The 24,496-nt window shown below is 39.0% G+C and overlaps 1 protein-coding gene across 1 annotated transcript; it reads right to left on the reverse strand.

The window, feature by feature from the left end:
- Positions 1 to 875: 875 nt before the first annotated feature.
- On the reverse strand, positions 876 to 22,951 carry nckap1l (NCK associated protein 1 like). The gene is made up of 31 exons (XM_041034234.1): positions 22,785 to 22,951; positions 21,214 to 21,324; positions 20,683 to 20,775; positions 20,028 to 20,084; positions 18,349 to 18,491; positions 17,825 to 17,915; positions 17,346 to 17,483; positions 16,578 to 16,626; positions 16,019 to 16,175; positions 15,570 to 15,626; positions 15,345 to 15,441; positions 14,979 to 15,088; positions 14,414 to 14,546; positions 14,135 to 14,216; positions 13,967 to 14,025; positions 13,698 to 13,843; positions 13,484 to 13,616; positions 12,971 to 13,090; positions 12,422 to 12,561; positions 11,589 to 11,720; positions 10,571 to 10,789; positions 10,159 to 10,289; positions 8,618 to 8,715; positions 7,379 to 7,472; positions 6,248 to 6,330; positions 5,633 to 5,713; positions 3,942 to 4,035; positions 3,713 to 3,829; positions 2,994 to 3,103; positions 2,313 to 2,402; positions 876 to 1,527 (listed from the first exon to the last, which is right to left on the reverse strand). The coding sequence occupies exons 1-31, from the start codon at positions 22,872 to 22,874 to the stop codon at positions 1,411 to 1,413; spliced, it is 3,372 nt and encodes a 1,123-aa protein (XP_040890168.1). The 5' UTR covers positions 22,875 to 22,951; the 3' UTR covers positions 876 to 1,410.
- Between the last annotated feature and the right edge of the window lie 1,545 nt (positions 22,952 to 24,496).

Raw genomic sequence — 24,496 nt, forward strand, 5'->3', positions numbered from 1 at the left:
ATGAGGTCTAAAGTAGTAAGATTATCCAACATTTCACAAAACAACAAAACTCCCAAAAAGTCCAAAAAATTTAATTCACATTTGTGTAGCAGAACTTTGTTTTTTCTTCATTAAAACCCCCCAGCTTTATCTGAGGGTGCTTTTAGAGGATCCTGACCCCTATGTTGAGAACCACTGGACTAAATTACCTTACTGTATATCAACCAGTAAAATAGTAACCTGTGTAGCATTATTAATCAATGCCACATGAAACAGTTTAAATCTGTCTTCTTTTTTATGCTTGTTCCTCATCTTGTTTTTGGTTCACAGACCTTAACCCTTTATGCATGCACAAAACACATTGCACACTGTTTAATTCTGTGCTTGTAATTTTGCATTAAGTGTGTGACTCACTAATGTGCTGCTTTCAGAATCTGGCCTTTGTTTATTCATGAATGTTCATCTGTGCATTCACGTAAGTGTTGCCTGTAGTGGGAATTGCACCTCTTGTGAGAAGGCTGGGTCCCTCAGCCTTGGTTGCTGAAACCCTAAATACAACTTACAAACACACACACACACACACACTGTAGACAAACGGATGTGAGCATCCATATCTCTAGTGTGGCAACCACACAGATATAGCTGCAGAATAGGGCAAGAAGGGAGGAGACAGGAGAGAAAGGAAAAAGGAAGAAAGGAGGAACAGTGCTGTTTCAAAATAAAAATCACTCATGGGCAATCTAAAATTAGTAACAAGCATTTTCAATTCTATGAAACCGGAATGCATCATTTAAATTGTACATGAGGTATGAAGAAGAGAAGATTCTCATCCAGGGAGGAAGGATGGAAGGGCAGCGAGGGTGGAGAACGGACTGGAAATAGGCGAGGAACACAGCTTATAATTATCATCTTTATTCGTGGAAAATTAATAAGAAATAATGTTACACATTAACTTTTAAAATAGTAATCTGTTAAAAATCTGAATAAATGTGGTTTCAATCTAAAAAACATTTAAAAATGTAATACATGTTTTCTTTAAGTCATTGTGTCTGGCACTGATGTGTAAAATATGAAAGGGATGTTAAAGAATATGCCTGATTTGCATTTGAATGATTCAAGTTCATATTAGTAATACTACAGGATTCACACACCTACATTATAATACTGGATGTTAAGCTCTGTAAAAGCAAGTCTAGAGTTTGTAAAATGAGGAAGGATTTTTTTAATGTGGGTATATCAAGAGTGCTCACTCACAGGAAACACTGTCAGCACTAACTGTGATCAGAAGATCTAAGTCAGTGGTTAGCCTGGTGTGAATGTGCAGACCTGTATGAATCATAGTCCGAACAGTGATGAAAACAAAACCTGCATGCACATTAAACTACTCTCACGGATAAATACAAGTTAAGTTAAAGGTATTTAACAAAGTCTTCAGCCCAGAGTGACAATGAAGGACTTGTACACCTCTCTGTAGGCGTTTCGGAGCAGAACATAGGGGAAGCAGCTCTCCAGCATGTGCTGGCTCAAAAACGGAGACTCCTCCACAATCTAAACGAATCAGTGTTAAAAAAACATTACAACCCAAATTATTTCATATTTTTCTCACTGTAGATTATTTTTACATTCAAAGACCAAAACTTGTCTTCCCTAAGCCCATTTGCTTCAACTGAAAAAACAAGTCACTGATATATACACTACACACTACACTAAGGCACAGAGAAGTTGTATTTTCTTTGTATTGGCTACAAAGAAAATACTTGCTTTAATACTTCATTACTGATTTTGGTATTTTCATCGGACTTGCTGACAATGCAAAAAATATAGAATAAGAGCAGTCTTATATTTTAAATATTTGGACCATAATGATTATCCATATTACAAAATGACTGTAATATGTATTGAGGATTTGATAAATGTGTTGATCGGTGCCATTTATTCATTACTTACTGTAATGAATAAGTGGCATTGATCTACTCAGTTGTAACTTTGGTTACAGCTGAGTAGATTAAAAATTCACTTTCTCATCTGTATTTATAATATAAAAAGTCCCTCTCCATCCATTTTAAATTTCAGTACCACTTTAAAATATGTGGAGTTACTATAAAGGGTTTATAAGTTTTCAGTAATGACTTAATTGTTAATCATTCATTTGTTAGTTCTTTAGAGATAAGCAATAGGCCATTATGGAAGACACTGCAGGCTTGATGGCTTATTGTAAAGAGAAAAACCTCAATTAATGAGTTATAGATTTTTCCATTAGTGAGATTATAAATCCACTTATGCCTTATTGTAAATTTGAAAATACATGATTAGTATTGTAATGGCAAGCTTACCATGTGCAGGAGCAGGTAGACGGATTCTCGGTTTTTGACCTCCACTTTCTCTACATTTTGTCCCAGATGAAGCAGAGTGGTGGAGGCCATCTGTGGAATGACACAAAGTTAAAAAGAGACAGATCAAACAACTGGAACGTTTTTACACTGCTGGACTTGACCTCAACTGGGGCAAAGGGTTGGCAGAGTCTTGAGAAAGTATTGCGCCCAAGAAACCATTTCTCTCTTGTTATATGTCTTTTATGTTTATTGGCTTTTTGGAAATTCTATGCATCATGCCATGATCAAGAAAATAACCAGTGTTTTATGTTGAACTATTAATTCAGTGCCCCCAAATATTAATATAATTGTTTTGCTTGTGACACTTCAATGTAAAGCAATGTAAAACATTAGACCCGTGTGCGTTTCAGTTGATTGAGTGATCTCCCACTAATTTTTAGAGGCCTGAAGATTTAAAAGTATGCAATATTTCAGACCAAAAAAAGCAATGATTAAAGAGTCTGAAATATAAAACACAATTTTGTGCAGCAAAATTTATCAAATTCTTATTTCCATAATCATCAAGTTCACCTTTCTGTTTAATTTACTGTTTTGTGAAACCAGATTTTTTTTTTTTACTTTCTTTTCTTTCACTTTTCTTACTTGCTTATGAAGAAACTTAATAAAATCTTTGTCACTCACCGTGAGAAACTCTTTGAGGTGCTGCTCTATGTTCTTGTTCTGAACAGTGAACATGGCAGCAGCCAGCTGGTTGATAGCTCTGGCCAAACAGTGGATGTTGTTGTTGTGGCCTGAGAAGATAAAAATACAAAATTCATGTCCTTCAACTTTAGCCACAGAGAGGTTGTTTTTTGTGGTCCGACGATTAGAGAAATTTACTTAATGATCCGTAACACTTAAGAGGAAGCATGCTGAGCATATTTCCTCAGGCTCTCAGGGCAAATCTATTTCAAACATGCCAATGGAAAATAGAGACAAAGAAAATAATCTGAGACAAACGCCACCCTGTGCTTGGATAGAAATCTTGGCTATTTGCTGCTCTTAATGTTGCAGTCCAGGCTCAGGGCCAAGCAGTCAGGGTCAGCAGGGCCACATGCCAAGAGTAACTGTATCGATGCACGTCAGCTGAAGTTATCTGTAAACAAAAGCCTCTCAACAGAAACGTGTTTCTCATTAGCCAACATACTTTACTTCAGACCACGTCAGTCAGACTGGAAAGTATGATACACAGAGATGCTAATAAGCTTTGCGTTTCAGGGTGGAGTATGTTTTTTTATCCACTATCAGCAACCGGTAAGTAATGGCTGGAAGTAGTGATTAGTAGTTGGTTGAGTGCTGTCTGGAGACTAATTACTGTCAGGCAGTTTGTAGCAGATGAAAATGAATGAAAGAATATGCACCTCCATGCTCTCGGCTGTAGGACGAGTTGCTGTCCAGGGCCAAGGTAGGCAGGGACACAGCGATGTAGACGAGCAGCAAACAGGACAGCTTGTACTCTTCATCAATGGACGTGTTATCTGCAGGTTTTCATTGAAGACATTAAAAGATGAAAGAACACTCTCCCTCCCTGATGACTAAGCTATTATAGCATGCTATCTACAGAAACAGCACTAATAGTTTTAGTGTTACCTGTGTGCATACTGCCAATAGCTGCGACAAGAGCAGGATCGATACTGCATGTCAGGCCTGCAGCAGACGCCAACTCAAAAACGCTCAGGGTCACCTGTAAGGTCATAAGGCATTAAAGGAAGTGCAGCTAAAATGGTCAGTTTAAAGCTTCTGCAGCAAAGAGCTGCTTCATGCTGACATAAAGTGCAATTTAACCCCTTCACAAGCAGTTTTCCTTCAAGTAGTTTTAAGGTTGTAAAGTTATCTTGTTATACACTATTTATTTACACATATTTATATTCAATTTGTTCTGTCTTCATTGAAGCTCTATCATATTTAGACAGTGAAATAGTCAAATCAAATTCTGTACATCTTCTTTGTGAAATTATGGGTAGTGAAGAAGTATTCAACTAATTCAACTGACAGAAATTAGTAAAATCACTCTGTAAAATACTCCATTACAAGTCAGTGTCCTACATTTAAAATCTTACTTACCATTAAGTAGTACTATCAACATGTATTTCAAAGAATCAAAAAGTGCAAGTACTTAATGCAGAAACATAGCTCCTGTGAGCGATATGCTATTATATCTATTATTCTTATAATTATTCCTAATTGGGTGGTTCAGTCATATATAATAACATCATATATTTTGTAAAATCTTAATTTAAGTCAAATATGTACTGGCAGGAAGTGCACTACCTAAGTAAATGTACTCACCACCGCATGTTGTATACATTTTCCCAAAATAGAGTCAGACATATTTGGTAACCTTTCAAAAGGATTTTATCAAGAATTTAAAATAAAGTTGTATGGGTTTAAACAGTATTGAGCCGCAAAACATGACTGACCCACTGAGGTTTAATGCACCATTAACTGTTAATCATTTTGTTGCATTTCATTGCCCAATTGCCACACCACAAAAACACAGCAAATACTATGCTAATCTTTGCATAGCAGCCACAGAAGTGACATATAGTGTATTCTCTAAGGAGTCATACTAAACCAGTAATGAGTGTCTTTGTCTTGACATGGGTTTTGATCTTGCCCTATTTCTGGTTGCATGGATGGTTGGCCTGTCTGGGCAAAATGTTTCCACTGATGTGGTTTATAGTGCAGAGCTGCAGCAGTGATCAGTCTCTCTCTCACGGAGGCACGAGGGGGCTGCTGACGTCTTTGGGGTTATCCTGGCCCCGGCTGTGGCACTGATGTTACGCCTCACTCAGAGACCAGACGTAAGTAAAAGGAGCAGGAGTTCATGAGGCACAGTCACACAGATTGCTCCAGAGGGAGATAAGAAATTTAATTTGATTGGTACTAAAGAATACGAAAAAAAATGGTTCTGTGCAACTCTGCAACTCAGATATACTGTTGCTCACTTTCAATTATTTAAACATATTATATTCAGACATATACAGTATAGCCTGTATTCTTAACCTCTGATGGCAATCAGTCAACTCCCCAAAGTCTCAAATGTAAATATACATGTGGATAAACGTCAATACAATAAAATGCCTTAAACCTAAATTCTCCCACAATGAGTTGACCCTGTGAAAATAAACCGTTACTACACTGTTGATAAACTGTGAGGGGATGATTCATGCACAGTGAAAACCTGATTATTGCGAATTATTCCTCTGTGGGAGCTCAACATATGGATGCCTGTTTTTACAGTATAGTTCTCTTGAAATATTATAAAAGCTGTGTTTTACCTTGATGTCAGCTTCAGGGGAGAGGAAGTCTCTCAGGCACTCGATGGGCCCAATCAGGTATGGGCAATGCTTGTGTAGGATCTAGATTATAGGATTATATGACACAATGTCACAGAGATCATACAAAATAAAGGAAAGGCCTTTATATATAAAGAGGTCAAGGACACTTTTCTTCCAGCTTTATCTAATAAAGTGTTAGCACAGCACTGAACCGTAATTCACCTGGAACGTTTTCTTTTTTCTAATTTATATTTGTAAGATACTTTGCATTTTATGTGTGAAAGATGCTTAATAAATAGTAAACATATATATTTCTGTTGTTATACTGAGACTGACAGGAAAAGCAAGGACACTACAAGACAATAAGAAGAATGTGAAACAAAAAAGATGATAAATCTATTAGCTACATTATTAGCACTCAGTTAACATAGTCCACTTATTAGCTTTTTTTTTCCCCAGAGCCTCTCAGCTGTGGCTGAAGAAGGACCTTTCACACTTAATTTTAAATTTCTATTTTGCGAAGATCACTTTCCCTCATCTGTATTACAAAAGATTTCATCAGCATATCAGCTGTCCAAGAGTTTTACATTATCACAAAATATTGTTGGACATTACATCTTTCAGACAGTCCTGTGCCATCGATTTGAAGGACAGGATCACCCCAATGATGGTCATCCTCTTCAGCACGTTCTCACCACCTAGAAGTGCACATCAAACACGTCAGGGCTCAAGGCTGTATTATCGAGGTGTATTATTTATTATGTTTATTATATTTACACTTAAGCACGACACTGGAGCCCCAAGCTCTTAAAAAGCAATGCCCTCTAGAGCAATACCATGGGCGAATATATATGATTAGCTGCTGTTATTACAAATATGAAGGTGTGATCGGGTATATGATGTTACAGTCAAGCCCGAAATTATTCATACCCCTTTTTTTGACTTAAAGTTACTGTTATTCAACCAGCAAGTGTTTTCTTGATTGGAAATGACACGGGCGTCTCCCAGAAGATAATAAGACGATGTACAAGAGGCATCATTGTGGAAAAAAATATTTCTCAGCTTTTATTTACATTTAAAAGTGTTTTTCCTATATGTAAAATCAGTTCAGTTAATGACTGGTAGCACCATAAAGGATTTGAAGAAACTTATTGTGGTAGAGCCTGTTAATACCATTTTTTTTGGTTTGTTTGTCTTGCACCTGTCCGTGCTGCCTGCAAGTGCTGATGTTAGTTCCTTTATTACAGGCCCAGTTCTTAATACGAGTGTGCTTACAGTACATCGAGGATAACATCAAAGACAAACAAATCGATCATTGTTTGTGTGTGTTTCTTTTAACGTGTTAGATGGATGAGAACTAATTAATTAGCTCGTTTTACTATTTACTATCATGTTAGCCTGAATTAAATAAGTGATGTGTAAAGAACAGGGTCTTGTTGGTCTTCTTAGAGGCCAAAGATTTGTTTGAGTGCATCAGTCTTCATCAGTATAGAAATGATAGTGACTTCTGCTTAGAGTGATTCATCTGTAGTATTTGTCCTTCGTGTCTTGTTATTGTTCTTCTTCTTTCTGTCATCAAGTTCCTTTTCCTCCACTTTGTACTTTGTACACTACCTGCTTTCCATTAGGTCTGCCGTTCTCTCCACCTACACTTTTTTATCAATTCCATTTCCTTTCAGCCCCCTACCTCTTTCTTTATATCTTCTCCTCTTTGTCTGCCCTCACATTCCACTCTCCACTTCTCACCTGTCAGCCTCTTTTTCAGATTGGCCATTTCCTCTGGCTTATCAAAGTTGTTTTTCATCTGCACCAGGACATCCATGTTCTCAGTCACCAGTTTCTGACAGAAGAAAGAGAAGCGAGATAAGTGATAAAAACCGCCTTCAGGTGGGAGTTATAATGGAGAGAGGTCATAGCATGTGACAGATCTGGCAGTAAGTTCAGAGCTGCAGTAGTGCAACTCCTCACTTCAATCATAGGTGTCAAGGTGGGGAGTCTGACGCAGTGCATCAGTACTAAGCGATTTCTTGCATGCGAGGATCTGCTGTATTAAAAGAGATACAAGAGTTTGACAAGATAAAGGGCAACTATAAAGCACAAAACTGCTTGTATACACACATTTTCCCACAAAATGAGACATAGTGAAAATTCATTGCAATTTATTTTCTTCACTAGAATGTATGTTGAAGGAAACAGTTAAATGCTTTACGACTATACCTGACTATACCTTTGTTCTACAGGAGTGTATACTTTATAAAGTAATGTAAAATGGCTTTTAAATTTGCATTGGCAACAAAACAGACAAACCACAGTAACTGAACTCTGGCTTGGTCATTTGTTGGCTACAGAAATCACTGCCACATTTAATACACTCCAGCTTACTATATCAAGTACAGGCTTAAGTTTATTTTCATAAAAATACTAGTGAAAATAGACATATAAGCTGGAAGAACACAGTTTTTTGATTGGTAATTCATTTTCCCCTCACATTACAATGAAGACCATCCAAAGGCAGAGTTCTGTAGCAATTTTTAGGTACAAGACGTCGTCTAACAATGATGTTCTTTGAGCAATATAGTCAGTGTAAAAAAAAAAGCCATAACATAAAGGTGTTAAATCATTTCTGTTTCACAGTTTTCAAGCATTTTTTCTCAACTTCACTGCTTCTGAAGTTATTGCATTCTTTGTTTGTCAAGCAGCATAGTCTTCCCACCTTCATCACAGTTTTCTAAATATTATCAAGTGGGGGCCTAATCAAAACATTTCACAGCGTGCAGCAGGTTTACTGAGTTATCTGAATAATGCTGCCAACTAAAACCCAGAGGGTTTTTTTTGGTTATGTCCATATATTCCAGATTGAGGGAGGTTTCTAGTTTTATGAGAAACAACTACTACTAGGTTAATTCAGCAAATAACTCATACCCAGATAACTCAGCAGGCCAGAGAGCTACGTTCTTGAAGCGAGTCCATTGCATCATACTGTACCTTCAGCTCAGTGACTTGAGAGGTGATGTGCCACATCAGGTTCTCACCGAGAAACTTCAGACCGTATGGACCAATTAGCTCCGCCAGGGCCTGTAGCTCTGTACAGAGGGTTATATAAATAATTTAAGGATCATGACTGGAGGGAGATGAGGCAACAACAGAGGCTTAAATTGATGCTGATGTCAAGCAGCAAAACATAATCCAAATAGAACAAGGCTCAGTTGGAGATGCATTGTTCCTTTCTCCTTACAGGAATCGTGTACAAAGCCTGAATCTCTACCAATGACATGAACAAGAAAGGACACAGATTAACTTTGATTTGTGAATGTAGGTGAATCAATGAGAGAGGGACAATTGCAGCTATTAGACCTTTCACTCAGCTCAACATCTCTGCCTGATTATCGATGGATAAGGATGTGCGTGGTTAAAATTGGAGGTGGTTAATGGAGGGGGGAGTGAGTCACTGTGAAGCAGGCAGATACCTCACTGAGGAGTAAATATAGACAACGTTGAGGACATTGTGAGGGGGTGGCTGTTGAAGTGCAGTGGTCTCCAAGGTACTGTGTCTGTGCATGCCTCTCGGATGCATCTCTGAGCGTAGGTGTCGATAATGTCCATGTTTGCTTGTGTGTGCATGAGTCTGTAGTGAGTGGAGTGAAAACAGCCTTAATACAGTCATAAGAAGGTCCACTGCTACCACGAGGTAGCATGGAGGCAGAGTGGGAGGCTGTGTGGAGGAGAAACAAGTGATGCTGGAATAGTTATGAGGCGGGGACGGAAGAGCGGAGGAGATGATAAGCAATACTGAAGTTTACATTAGCCAGGCAGTGTCAGAATAAACTGCATGACAGGCATTGTGAAAGAAAACACCGCACACCACCAAAATAACAAGCCCCACATCCTCTTGAGCAATAACGCTCCCTCTGCATGTGGTGTCACAGGAGTGAATGAGATCTGCGAGCTGTGCTTTTTGAAAAGAGTGAGTCATGTCTTGGATCTGCGGAACCCTGGTCATTAAACCTCAGAGTACAGGGGAACTTTCTGAATCTGTCAAGTGTTAAAACGAGTGTCTGTAAAAAGTAAAAATGATGGAAAAATGATTTTCTCATTGACTCCTTTTTACATCTGTTATGCAAACATTCTCATAGAACAACTGTTAAAAATCAGAGCAAGGCAAACTGCTTTCAGTCTTCATAATTTGCAGTAACTACAGTAGCTTCAATAGATGAACTTAGAATACAACATGGACAAGTTCATAGCCAAACCTTGTTGCCTTGAGTTGTTGCTGTGGATACTGACTTTTGCATGTCACTCATGATTGTCATTGGAAAAGTATATTTCTAAACACATTATCACTGCAACTTTAAATGTGCGCTGCTTCATATTACTTGTCATTAATTTCTTTCATTGCCTTCTTTGTGAAAAGAGAAAAAGTTGCACTTATAACTTTGATAACAGAGCCATCTGCTCTCAGAAATGATTAGGTTCACATGTATGTCTACATATGCTGCAGATTACTGTGATTAAGATCTGAGGCTGACCTGATACATCTGAGAACTCCTCGGCTCTAAAACTTGGTTCATTGTCAGTCGTCTGGTTGACAAAGCAGTGCCTTGTGGGACAGTGGACAATGAGGGAGTTGCTGGCCTGGCGCAAGAGACTCTCTAGGTACCTGAGAAGCAGAAAAAAAAAAGTAAAACATCCTCAGCTTTTATAAAACAGGTGTTTGAATTAAAGAGCGTAAAAATGAGAGACAAAGGGACAGAAAGAGAAACCAACAGGATGTATTTTTTTTGCCACTTGCTGTGCAACGTGTGATTATGCTTCCTGTGCATTTCTATGTACTATGGTTATGCTGTATGTGTCAGTGATTCGGTGTATGTTTGAATACATGTGTTTTAAAAGGACACTTGCATGCAGCAAACAATACATAAGCGTATATATCACACAAACCAGTTTGTGTAGAGGGTTGTAATGGTCTGCCCTCCATGTGAGTCCAGAGGCTGTGTTTGCTGCAGCAGGACGCTCTTCACCAGGCGGGTGATATCCACGTTGATGTAGCTGGAGAGGCAGTGCAGGGTGGCTGTATAGACTCTTATCCCTGCCAGGAGGTCTGAAGGACGGGCTATCTCCTGGGTGGTCTGGTTGTAATTGGCCATTCTCACGATGATCCTGGAGAAACATGTTTAACCAACGTCACTTATCGCCGAGTGGACTCAGGGTTGGACAGATGGGACCTTGAAACTGGTTAAACGAGCCATGGTGACATGGCACTACTCTCATTAGAGGTCAGCAGACTCACTGCTCCAGGGCTTCACTGCAATTTTATTTATTTTTTGTTAGGGCCCTTCTCTCCCTGGCTAAACTGTATTTACGATTTTGGCTATGGAAAGGCCAATCACTGTAAGCATGCTGCTACTCAACGGCTCTAATTTTAGGATGACAGGGGAGATAGACAGAAACTAAGCAGATCATATACACAGAAACAGTAGGTTGCCCTGGTACCAAGCCCTAATCTAAATAACAGTTAGCACTGAAATGACACAGAGCAAGGGAGTGACATGATGGATCTCTTCTCAGATTTTTAAGTGGGTGCAACACTGCCTGACACGGAGGAATCGGATACTAAAGCAGGGTTCATCATAGTGATGGAGAAGACATTTCACCAAAGACGAGCTCCAAATTATTCCCTGATTGTTGGGAGGACAAAAATGATGAGTTTAAACATAGAGTCAGCAGTATGAAAACAGTGAAATTATGTACAGTAACTGTTTATGGACACACTGAAGTGACATTTAAAAAAGAAAAAAAAAAGCAGTTTCAGGTCTAGGTAGCTTTTAGAGAGCACAGGAACATTTGGAAGAAGAAAAAATTTGCAAATGTCACCTCAGGGACTTTTTGTACACTGCTGTGACTCATTGTACCATCAACATTTATTTGGACAAATGTAATAATCCTTCCATCAGCATACTCAGAGAGGCGTGACTCCAGATGGGAAAGGAGGAACTCTGTAGGGACAACGATGTGGTTGAAGATGATAAAGTCACTGCAGAGACTGTAGGAGGAGCAGAGCTCTGTCAGCATCAGATGCATCTTGTCAACACTAGAGGACAGAAAGAGAAAAAGAGAGAGAGAGAAGGGAGGATACAAGTCTTTAGGACAAATATTTTGACAATGACTGGTATGGATGCTCTTTTCTCAGACAAATAAGGTAATAAACACATTAGAAAATTGTAAAATGAGGCAGAGGGGAGGAAAACTGAGAGGAGGGAGAGAGACAGAATTACAACTACAGATTTAATTAAGGAGCTTTTCTAACTGTTGCTATATAAAGCATATTACCAAGACAGTGACATGGCCAACATAAAATGTGCTGCCAGTAAAAGTGTTTATCTAATAGGCTGAGGTGTTTTGTTTCTTATTTTTAATAGCTTGATTCAGCACCTGTCAACCCTGAGTGATTCAACTGGAAGGGTAATAAAGTTCAAAACCAATTATGCCCTGTAGGTGAGAGAATTTTCATCCTGATAATTTAAAGCAAGAAGTGTTTCACGTGGTGAAGGAAATGATTTGATAATGTCAGCATTAGAATATTTCTACCAACATAAACTGCATTAACCTAACCCTAACCTGTAAAGAACCAGAGTCTGACATTGTGTTTATGTAACAGTTGTTTTACTGTTGATAATGCCACACATTTCCAGAAATCTGGAATGTATTAGTTACAACTTCTTCTGATAAGGCAGAGTGAGATAAGAAGAAGAAGAGATGGAGATAATCAGGAAAACAAAGGGAAAAGCTGACTTTGTGGCTACGGTGCGGTCTTTCCTCAGGCTTTCAGCACCCGGTTTCTCTTTCTGGACCTCTCCTTTCTTTGGCACAGGCTTCTTTTGCTTTCTATGGCGAGCAGCACTGATGGTCTCCGCACAGTGCTTGGGCAGCAACTAAGGGATTATCAAGTGGAAAGAGATGGATGCAGAGAAGGAGAGAAGGAGGGGGAAAGAAAGAGAGAGAGAGACAGACAGGGAAGAAGAATTCAGCTAAGCAAATATTGGGTAACATTCTCAAAGACAAACATGGAAGTTTTGTTCACATCACAAGAACTGAAAATGTAAACACTTTTGTCATATTTTCCTCAGGGGATTAGAGAAACAACACCACATTAATCAACTCCAGAGTTTTAGACCTGTCTTATCGTTTTATTCAAATTCTCAAGGCTGTCCGCTGCCTCCAGCTAAATCCACCAATGCCAAGCTGTAACTAGTGTGATTATATTTGGATATGGAGTTTGGCAAAATCAATCTCAGTGAAATAATTTGTTTTTTTTAAACCTGAAAAAGACGAAGACTTCACCTGCTCATTGAGGTTGCACTGCTCAGCACATATCTCTAACACAACATTGCTGGTCTGCTTGGCTATCTGCTCCAGGAAGGTCACACACAGGCGCAGACTCCTCTTCTCCATTGCGTCTACCTAGATGAGTCCAGACATATGTACACAGACGAAGGACAAAGCTCAGCATGTAGAAAGGCAAAGAATAATGCATTAATAGAAATGCACCCTTAGCACAAAATTTACTGACAATGTGAAGTTTAAAACAAGAAATGCCAAGTTCAGTCTGACAGCCGAAGCTGGCAAAAGTTGCAAACAAGCAGATACAACAACATTTATCTGGCAACAAGAAAGAAATCTAAATCAATTTTATTATAAAGCTAAAAATTTCAGGAATGTAGAATCTGTGATGTACTGTAGCTGTTGTGATGATGGGACTGTGTTAGATATCAAACTTCAAGCAGAGTGTACGAAGTCTTCACAGCTGCTCGGCTGATGATGAATAGGTTAGTCAGCAGATGACTGAACACTGACCTCTTCTGGGCAGAGAGAGTGTCCACACTGGGTGAAGTGGGAACAGACAGAAGGGAAGGCCATGAGGTAATACTTCATGGTCATCTCCTCACTGCTCTGGTTAAACATCTTCTCAAAGACACGTGGGTAGAAGCTGGGAAACAAAAAGAAAAACAAAACAGTTGAGGTAACACATGAAGACAGAAGAGAAGAGAAGAGAAGAGAAGAGACTGACCAGAATAAAGACAACTCAGATGTCTCCTGCAGCAGTTCTTCCACACTGTCCACCATCCTGGAGTGAAACTGGATCACGTTCATCACTTTTGCTAAGTTGGGGTAGTCCTTTATCGGAAGGGCAGCCTTGTTCACACTTGTGTAGGCCTACAACAAAAGATGAAGTAAACTTTAAGATGATGTCTGTCTCACTCTAGACTGGATAAACAAACATTTTACACACATCACTGAACTGTGTACAGTACTATACTATACTGTAAAGCTGCATACCTGCAATCTCAGCCAGTCCAGTCTAAGTGCTCTGAAATCAAACTCCTCTTTGTTTTCCACTGCAGAGCAAAATGTCATCATCATCATCATTATTAGAATTCAATGTTTTTTTTTTTTGTTTATTTCTTTATTTATTTTAGATAATTTTCAATATTTTGCTGTGATTACCTTGTTTGATTGAGAGAGTAGACAGGGATGAGACAAATGAACTCAACAGGACTGATTCCTCTTCTGGACACACATACATGTTCTGCAGGAAAGAGAGCAGAAATTGGATTCTGCTAGTTCAAGTTTGTGCTAGTGTAATAGAGCTGGAGAACAATGGATGTACTCTGTGACAGAATTATTGTTGCCTCTTTCCTCTTTGACAAAGTCTCCATTTCAAATAATGGCTAGGGGACATGCACAGAATTGAAACAATCTTAAATTTCTGTTGTTTGCCAGTACCTGTATGGTGTCGTTGAGAACCAAAGCATCGAACTGTGCCAGGTACTGAACATAGTAGCGCTGTCGCACATGGTTGAACTTTCTCATGAGACCTCTTAGCTTCTCCATGTAGAACAGCAATTCTGCCATTTGACTGAAAAAAAAACAAACAAAAAAAAAACAGAAAAAGCAAATTAAAAACAAAAATTTGAAGAAATATCCCACTGTAACATCTCTTCTGCACAGTTTAGGATAACTGCACTTCTAAAAACTAATGTACATGGTTGCAGCTATGTACATGTACATAGCTGCTGCACTGTTGTTCTTTCTTTGAGAGACTTCTTAAGAGTGGAGTTGTAGTGAGGGAGAACTTCTTATTGCTGCTGTTACTCTTTTTGGGGTTCAGGCCGAGAATGCATGTATGAATATCAAATGAACAGAAAAAGATTTCAAGATTATGTGTCATCCTCTCCACTGCTGATGGCTTCTGAGTGACTGAGTGCCAGAATTTTGTACACTAACATGACACAGTTTGTCTTTCAGCTGCAGCGGTCCATGGTGTACTTCCTCTGTACCTATGACCTACTTGTCAATGTAGTCCTCAGGCGTCTTTATCTTTGGCATATTCTCAGAGTGTCTGACGAGCCAAAGGACCTCGTCACGGGAAAACGACAGAGCCATGAAGACAAACAGGGCCTTGGGGATTTGAAAAAAAAAGAGAAGCGTTAGGAAACTGTATTAGCTAAGTTTGGTAAAAGGTCATGATTACTATCAAATACAGGAATTTTGCCCCTCCTCCTCTCCAGACTCCAAGATGTGTGCGGGTTGGAAGTTGGATCAAAGACACGGTTTTGCCATGTTACCAGAATTTAATTTTGGAGTTATAACTTGCAGAAATGAAATAATTTAAATTCCTCAAGTGCCACTGTTATGCTCATTACTGTACTTCTACCTTTGGTCCTAGAAGTCCAGGTTCGTCCTCCAGAACGTTAAATAATTCCTTCAACGCTCCTCTGAGAAACTGCCTCCTCTCTCTGTGTATAGCCCCACTGTTAATAATACAGGAAATGGACACAGGCACTTGGTTCTCACAGCACATTTCAAAGTAAATACACATCACTGGATATTTATGACACAAAAGTGGTAAAAACGTGGCTTAGTTTCCTGCCAGGCTCACCAGTTGACTATGGTGTGCTCACGGCATTCCTTGATGTCTGAGATTCGCTTACTGTATCTGGAAAAAAAAAAGAAAAAGAAAAAAGAAACAAATGCAACAGGAAAATGATTAAAGCAATTACAGATACAGTAATTGCAAATGGTCAGGCAATACTGATTTTTTTTTCAAATATTTATAATCTTTGTCTCATCACATGAGCAATCAAAAAGACCAGAGGAGAGACGCTCAACAGTTCAGACTCTTTAACCCAGGGTGGTGATATGCAGTGGCACTTAGGGCACATTTTAAAATCCCATCTCTTTTGTTAAGTGTCTGAAATATGGGGTGAAAAAAAGACTTGCCCACTATCTCCCTCTTTAAAATTTATTTAAGTTTTAATTATTCAATAGGTCTAGTTTTCATCCTCCACAGTGTCAAGAGAATACACTGGCGCAGTGCAGCTTCCATACCCTTTGATGTTGTCGAAGAGGTCCTCAGAGACTTTGTGTATGTTCAGGACTTCGTCTCTGATGAGGGTGAGGTAGAGGCCGCTCCGCAGAGCCATCTTCCACAGCTCCTGGGAGGCCTGGTTGGTATTCAGGCTGCTATGGCACAACAGGAACCCGACTACAGGAAGGACAGTCGGCCACACTCATTATCTGAAGGACTGTTTCTACTATTGTTTGTCATTACATCATTAAGCTTCAAGACTATTTTCTACCTGAAATTACAGTAATTTTCTGTGTGCTCTTAAGCAAAAGAAATCCCTGTTTCTGATAGAACTGAATTGGGTTTGCTATTGAAACAGTTTTTGTTACGAAACTAAGCTTTAGAGGACATTTTAGAGGAGTTATATGAGCCTAACAAAAGGTGACACTGTAACTTAACCTTAACTAGTATTCAAATGCAGTGTCGCTGTGTGAGAAATAAGTTCCAGCTGACAGTGCTGAAATTTAAATAATTTTGCAACATGTTATTATCTTTTGTTAGTGTAACGATCGAGGAGTTATCAGGATGAGTAATACTTACTAATGATCCATCGTTCCATCACCTCTACAGACAAGTATTCACATGCCATCTGTAATGGACAGCAAGCTCATTAACTGCCAATGCCGACACATTTACAACAGCCTTACACAGTTTAATCTTATAAGGAAGTAAAATCTTGTCAGTTAACTGCATGTGTATGGCAGTAATCAAGTCTTTTTGCATGGCTATTCTATTCTCTACATTCACATGTGGTGCACTTTGCATTTTTACCACCTAGAAATTGTGACTATCCTCCCAAAATGTGTTAAAATGCAAAATGTGGCCCAATGTCAAGCCAGTCAGTATCTTCTGTAGACTTTAAATGAGTGAGTCTTTTGCTTTCAAATATATTGCATCTCATGAAATGAAAAATGGTTGCCTGGGGGCCAGTTTCTTTTATATCTTTGGTTCTTATATGAGGAAGCCACAGGCAACAGGGACCATAACATGAGCAGAGAGGATGACAGAGAACTGGACAGTTCAGAAAGGGGGGAAGGGTAGAAATATAGTTCAGGGAGGAGCAGGGGAGGTTAAGAGACTATAAAACAAATCATTTTCTAGATGATAGCCTTATGGGACCAGAGGGAAAAAAGGCCACAGAGCTAATGTCAAGTGGACTGCATCTGACCTCAAAGACAATACATATACTGTTACTGCATCATTTGGCTGTGACATCTTCTCTCACTTTTCTCATTTTTAACGCTTCCACTTTCTTCCTCCCTGTGTCAGATAAATACAGGACAAGAGGTGACAGGAGGGAGGACTCACAGTGTCAGAGAAGGTCGGATCCATCATGGCAGCTGGAGTACTGAGAAGGCTGAGGAGCTGGGCGCTCCGCCACTGCTCCCCTGGCAGGATCCTACGTGGGTAGAGCATCTTCAGGGACAGCAATGCTGCTGTCACAGACTAGGAGAAAGAAAGGAAAACAGTGAGTGAGGAAGCTGGAAACAGACAGAAATGGAGGATGGCAAATGGGGGCAAGATATAAAGAAATGGCAATGCTGCATTTGCATTACTATTGTGTCAATCATGTGAAAAGCACATGCATACAGCCTTAGTCTCTGGCCGTTGTTTGCATCAAAGGTGAATCAAAATGTGAGGTGGAGCTGCATTAATATTTGGACAAAGTTGAATTAAACTGAACATTGAGTTTACTTTACTGTGCCACCATTCACCTTTCAATTAAAGTAAATCCTCAACATCGCTGTTTATGTACTTTTGCACTGGATACACACAGTGACACTTACCCTTGTGTGAGGGCCAAATTCCTCAGTGAGCTTCTTCCAAGGATGCTCATACTCCACGAACATCTGGCCGAGCCTTGGGTAGGAGGGGTCGCTGCAGGATTCATTACAGCATACAATTAATCAATGCAGAGACAAGAGGAAGGAAAACAAGCACGACATTACAATAACACTGCATTGCTAAATCTGTGTCAATCCAGAACTACCTACAGGGATTTTACTGATGTTAAGAAAAGCTTCTGCTCACATCTAAAATTAAGACAAGCATCCAGCATCTTTTTGGAATGTATAAATAAATATCATGCAAAATAGGCAGACTCAGAATGGAACACAAACATCTAACTGCATTAAAGTGTTAAGTATTAGTGTCATAGCTAGAAAGCACCTTTGTTTCACCTTTTTTGACCGAATATAATCTTCAGCAATAAGGGTGAGTAAATGCAAAAAAACATCCATCCATAAAAATATTTTTCACTTCTTATGTGACGCCTCCTTGGTATTCATTAAGCAGTTACATGTTTTCTCACCTGCACCCGTTGGTCATCTCATGGGCACAGTTGTACATGCCCACCAGAGCCTTCTTCTCATCGATGCGAGACAGCATTATGATAACTGAGGTGTAAGTGACGATGAGATCCAAGTAGTTCTTGGTGAAATCAAAGTTGATTTCCTGAAATCAAAATGTTGATGCAGTCAGTGGCTCTGAAATTACTACCACCTCTAGTCTTACCAGGACCTTTTACAGAGGCGTGGTGGAGAACGTCCTGACATACTGCATGTCCACTTGGTACTCCAGCTGCAGTATGGCGGACAGGAAAGCCTTACAGAGAATAGTCAGGGGGGCAGAGAAGATTATTGGAGTTTCTCTTCCCTCTGTCCAAGATCTCTTCCAGAGCCGCTGCAGGAGCAGAGCTCTGTGCATAGTTAAGGACTCCTCACACCCTCTCCACAGATTTGTTGAACTGCTACCTTCAGGCAAAAGATACCGGAGCATAAAAGGCAGAACCTCCAGACTCATTAACAGCTTCCTACCACAAGCTGTTAGACTACTGAACAGCTGAAATTTTGTATTTTTTTATTTTATTTTTTGTTTTATTTTCTATTGTTATTGACAACTGCAGTATCGCAATATGTTGGGGGGGGGGGGGGGGGGGTTGAGTGTGTTCATTTCTTTGACTTCTTTAGTACTTATTTTGTACTTATTTAGTATTTATTATTACTATTTTATTATTATTACTATTTTACTATTATTTTACTTTTACGTTACTCTATGTTGACCTTCACTCTCCGGACCCCAGGAAACGCTGTCTCATTTTGTCTGCACTGCAGTTGTATGTACAGCAAAGTGACAATAAAGCCTGATTTGATTTTTGATTTTAAATGCTGTAGATACAGTAGTCAATTATCCACTGCCATTGTCAGTTTGAAAATTTGACAGCAGGTGAATTCAGAAGCACTACACTGAGCCACATTTTGGTCGAAAGTGTTTCGAGCATACTGACCATATAGATATATACTACAGACACATATATCTACTAAAAACCTGAAAACCTGTCTCCATTGGGATCCAAAGTAAATGAATGTTTCTATACTCACCACAACCCTGTTCTACTTCAATGAGGAAACTATACACTTTGTATAATCACTAGATAGATTTTGACAGATCTGAAGTCAAAATCTCCTTAATATTTATCAGCTTGAAGTGGAATTTCATCGGGGAGTATGAAAGTTGAATGTAAAGTGTCTTATGACTGAAATAATAAGAATTCTGTACAGTGAGAAATGTGTTGGATCAAATGGATCTGCAGTTGGATTTGGCATAAAAGGTGTTGAGTTAGGGAGATGCCAAGTAAATCTAAACATGAAAGGTGCTTAAGAGGCCTCTCTTAGCTGTGTAGATCAGAGGCACAGATCACTGAAATCAACAGTAGGACATAAATAATGCACAAGGCAAGAGGTGCTTCTTTAATTATGATCATAGAAAAAAGAAAAACCCTGACAAACTGAACAGAAGGAGGCTGGGGTGGCGAGGAGAGAAAAAAACAACAACCTGCAGGACGTAGCATGTACTGTAGGAGTAAACACCATATTTGCAGCAGCAGAATGAACAAAAAGAGGGCAGAATAGTTAGAGGTTGTCAAATTAACAGCAGATGTTGCATACAACTTCAGCGCTTTCAATTAGGAGCCACACAGTAAATACTCACTATATCAAAGAGGCACTGACAGGCATCTATGGTGTTCAGCAACTCGTAAACATGGTCCTGAGTGAAGAATAGAGAAGGATTCGATTAGAAAACAGACAACATACGCAACAACAACAAAAGCAGCTTTTCCATTATGTTAAGCCTCTAATACGATTTCCTAAATACATTATCATTTTCATGAATTCCTCTAGCCTAATAATCACATCACATTTGCATATTCCTACAACATCACGATGAAGTTGTTCTCAGTCCTACACATACCGAAGATGCCTTGGCCTGGCTGCGACCTCCATCACAGAAATATGCAAATGTGCAGAGAGGTGTAACAAACTGATATTTGGAATAAAATCAATTATTTTCCCTATATCAGAATAAACCACTCTATATGTAAATGTATTCTGGAAACCAAAGTGCCTAAAAAATGGATGTACAGAAGGAAACTGTGAAAGAAAAAGCTCTTGGTTCACTGCAACCACCACCATGGTCCTCTATTAACAGATTCGTGTTTTTATGTTTAAACAATGACGTATTGCTGTTTTTGATTGTTTTTAGTTGTTGTAGTTGCTAGGCTTTAGCAACATACTGCAAGAGCTCTTTGGGTCATGTCAAAAAACACGAGAAGGAGAACAAAAGACTGAGAGAGAGAGAAAATTACCCTGAACTCTATGACATCCAGGAAAGAGTCATAGTAGCTGGATGTGGCTGACAACACTTCAGATTTCTGTCGCTGAATGCTGTTCAGATTTTGCTGCAATAAACAACGATGAAAACAGTTCATTAATTTTCAGGTGTGAGGTGACACATTTTATGAAAACTGAGCTATTAGCGGAAATCCTTAGTCTTGTGGGTGTGATACTTGATTAAACCAATCAGCCCCATGCAAATGAATTAAATGAAACAAACAAATGTGTAAACACAGCATGGACACAATTACAGAAATTTGGTCAATACTAAGCAATCCAGTAGAAAAGTAACTTTGAATTAATACATATTTCTTGTCATGAATATTTCTACTGTGTCTGAGTAGATTTGCCTGGGTAACACTGATCTTTGTTATTTCATGAACCCAAGATAACAAACCTTTTCTTTCTTGAGATCACAAGATAATCATTTTGTTATGACAGAACAGAAAAGTTTGTATTACCAAAAAACAAAAAAGCTTGCACAAAGGCTGCTTCATACGTACGATGTTTCCTCTGAAGTCAATATTGGGGAATTTCTTGTTGATGTACTTGATGGCAGACTCCATGGATTTGTCTGTCAGGAGGGATAGCCGCTGCTTAGGGTCGGCACCGGTCTGTGGCAGAGATGATAAAGGAAATGATAAATATGTGAAGATGGATGTGATGTAATGAGTTTGCACATCATACTGTGAACCTTTTCAACATTTCTGACACATTTTTATGCCCTGCAGCGACAGTATGTGGGGCCTGCTTGGCAGGATTTGATTGTTTTTTGTTAACATTTTGAGTGGCATTCAGCCAGTGATTAGCAAAGCAAGTTTGTCAGCAGAAAGTCACAGAAACCTCAGACTGGCTGGGGACATTTCAGGGGAGAGTGAGTCACTGTTCTCCCCACCTCCCTCAACAAACACCCTCAAGGTGACCTTGAACAGGATAGTTAACACCAAACTGCTCTTGTGGGGCTCTTTAGAGGCTGACAGAAGACTGTGTAGCAGCTCCCAAGTGTGAACTGCAAAAAGAAAAAAAAAAAAAAAAATGCATCCATACTCAGAAAATCTCCACTGGGAGAGGTTTTAAAATGGCTCCAAATAAGACTGCTTTTTATTTTCTTGTCCAGATAAATGCAAACACACAGTACATGCACAAACATGCTCACATAAAGTCACAGAAATGGGAATGTTCGTGTGTGCATGTTCACAGTACATACAGTAAATTCTATTTTCTCATTAGGGCAGTGTCACTTCCTGCTTGTCACATCCAGAGATGTGTGTCAAAATAAATCATCTTAACCAACAATCACTTCATAGCTGCAGCCACGTCACAGCAGTCCCTGCACTCTGGAGCTGTTAACAGATATAAACTGTTTGATTCCTTCGTCATATTTTTCTGGTGTGGGAGTTTCACAGCATTCAGTTCTCAATAACTGAAATCTAAGGTGATTGACAGTTCAGACTGACTTCCTGTTTGCATTTCCTCTTTGGAGAAAAGAGCTCAGCTGCAGTTGGAAGACACTGCTGCCTTACTCCTAAGCCAGTGTATACACAGAGCACTTTTATAAACAATACACAGGTGTGCCAATTATTTCACATAATCTCATTACTGCAGTTTGAGTTACAGCTCCTTGCCTTTGAGAAACAGTGACAGTATTACTAGGTTTCTATGTGTGCTTGGCATCCTTGTATAACTGTGTAGTACATTCTTACAGTACAGAAAAAATGACTGAATGTGTTTGACTTCATTCATTCGTTATTCTTTGTATTGTAGATACAAAAGTACATTGCAATCTGTACATATCAAGCTCTTGTTCCCAGTTATTTGGAAACTGAAAATAAAAACTAATACATCCAATTCTAAATATTATTCAATTTTAGTTATTTTTTTCTAAGTAGCCAGTAGCACCGTACTAATATAATTACTCTTAGACGTAACTTTTTATTGTATAACAACTGTATGCAGAGACAAGGTTTTAAGAAAATTACCAGGGCAAAGCATATGAGACGAAAGTCAAGTTCCTTATTTGTCGTCTCTGTTACACCCACCATTTGCCTCTACAGATCTTCCTATTGCCCCTCACCTTTTTAATGTGGTTCATACGTATCAGCACCCCATTCCCTCTCTCAGTGAGGATGGTAAGTTTTTCGGCCAGTTTCTGTTGGTAGTCCATGGCTCCGGACACACTGCACCTCTCCCTCCGTTCAAGCCTTGGCCTCCTGGTCCTGTGTAGCAGTTGAGCCCGTTGAAACAAGTGCACTCAGAGCCTCACCCTGTCACTAGGTCACATGGGGCTCATGGGTGGAGGTGGAGCCATGAGTTGAGTTGAAGTGTGTTAAAATTCAACTACATACAACAACATGTAAAGCAGAAAAGTAAAGGTGAAGTGAAAAATGTGGGCATAAAATTATCATTTAAAAAAAAGAAAAAAGAAAGTATAAGAAAAATGCCAAAATAAAAATTTTAAAAATGTCATATAATGACAAAAAAGTTGGCAGAAGAAGTGTTAAAATTCTTTGGTACCATTGGATTGTCAGTTACACTTCAATATCTCCATGCTCTCCACATATTATTGTATCACTCAACACTTGGAAACATATACTATTTATACATTGTTATGTAAATGAATGGCAACGTGACACTTCCTCTTTGTCATAGCGACTCCTTTGCTGTCTGCAGTTTGAGCCACTTCCTCTTGCTCTATAAAAAGATTCCTGTCAACAAGAATGGCAGAAAGGTAGAAATTCTACACACCTCATTAAAAATTAGTGCTTATATATGATATGATACTGTTAAGGACTTCAAAATAATTTTAAAGTCCTTAACAGTTAAAATAATCTTCAGGCTAGAAAAAAGAAAAAAAAAGTTGTTCTCTCTTTTACCACAAGATGGCATCCTTTACTCACTGAAGCTCTCTGGCTTTTTGAATGAATGGGAGATTATACATGATGATACATTTAAACTGGCTTAAACAGGTAACAAACATACGAAACCTGAATAACACAATACACTACAAAATGGAACAAGACGTTTACCTGGCATTTTTAGCTCAGTGCAGGTTGTTCTTGGACACTTTTTAGCAGCTTGTTTTCTTTCCAGTTTCTGCAGCCACATAACTAGAAAAATATCGAGAAGCAAAAAAGTTACTCTCCTTGGTAGGTTGAGGTATCAAGGGTTAATCACAGGAGAACTGCAAATTAAATTTGTTCTCATTTTATTATTTTCTTTTGAGCCTACTTCTTGTTTTTAGTTTCATCATAAAACCATTAAAATAAATGCCTGTAACATCTGTAACATACTAAAATGAAGCGTAAAAGTAGCACAGCCAATTAACCATCAAGAGATACTGGTCATACCAGACCAAGTAAGGGTTTAGCACAAAAAAACCTGTGTGCAAGCGTGTGAGTTATTGCTTATGAATTCAACATATTGTGATATGTTAAAATAGTGTTGCTTTAAACTGAGGACCATAACTGTATTCTTCAGACAAGGTCCACACTCTCAAAAGATTGAGAGTCCTTTGTCATTTGCCCAGAGGAGCACAGAAGTACAAGTTTTTCAATGTGTAGTGTTTTACTTTTGTCTTGTGTACTGCCTGTGCCAATATGTGTATTCAAAGAACTGCAGAGCCGTTCAGAGTGCCGACTTTGTCTCTGCCAATTTGGGTCAAAAGCAATAACAGAACTGAAAATGGCCTTGCATTGTTGTGAATTCATAGTTATTGAAGCCTCTACAAGATGGAAAGCAGCAATGGACAGTCTCATTACTTCCACATCAAACTATTCTCAGGTTCAG

The sequence above is a fragment of the Toxotes jaculatrix genome, chromosome 3 (assembly GCF_017976425.1).
Source record: "Toxotes jaculatrix isolate fToxJac2 chromosome 3, fToxJac2.pri, whole genome shotgun sequence".
Lineage (NCBI taxonomy): Eukaryota > Metazoa > Chordata > Actinopteri > Toxotidae > Toxotes > Toxotes jaculatrix.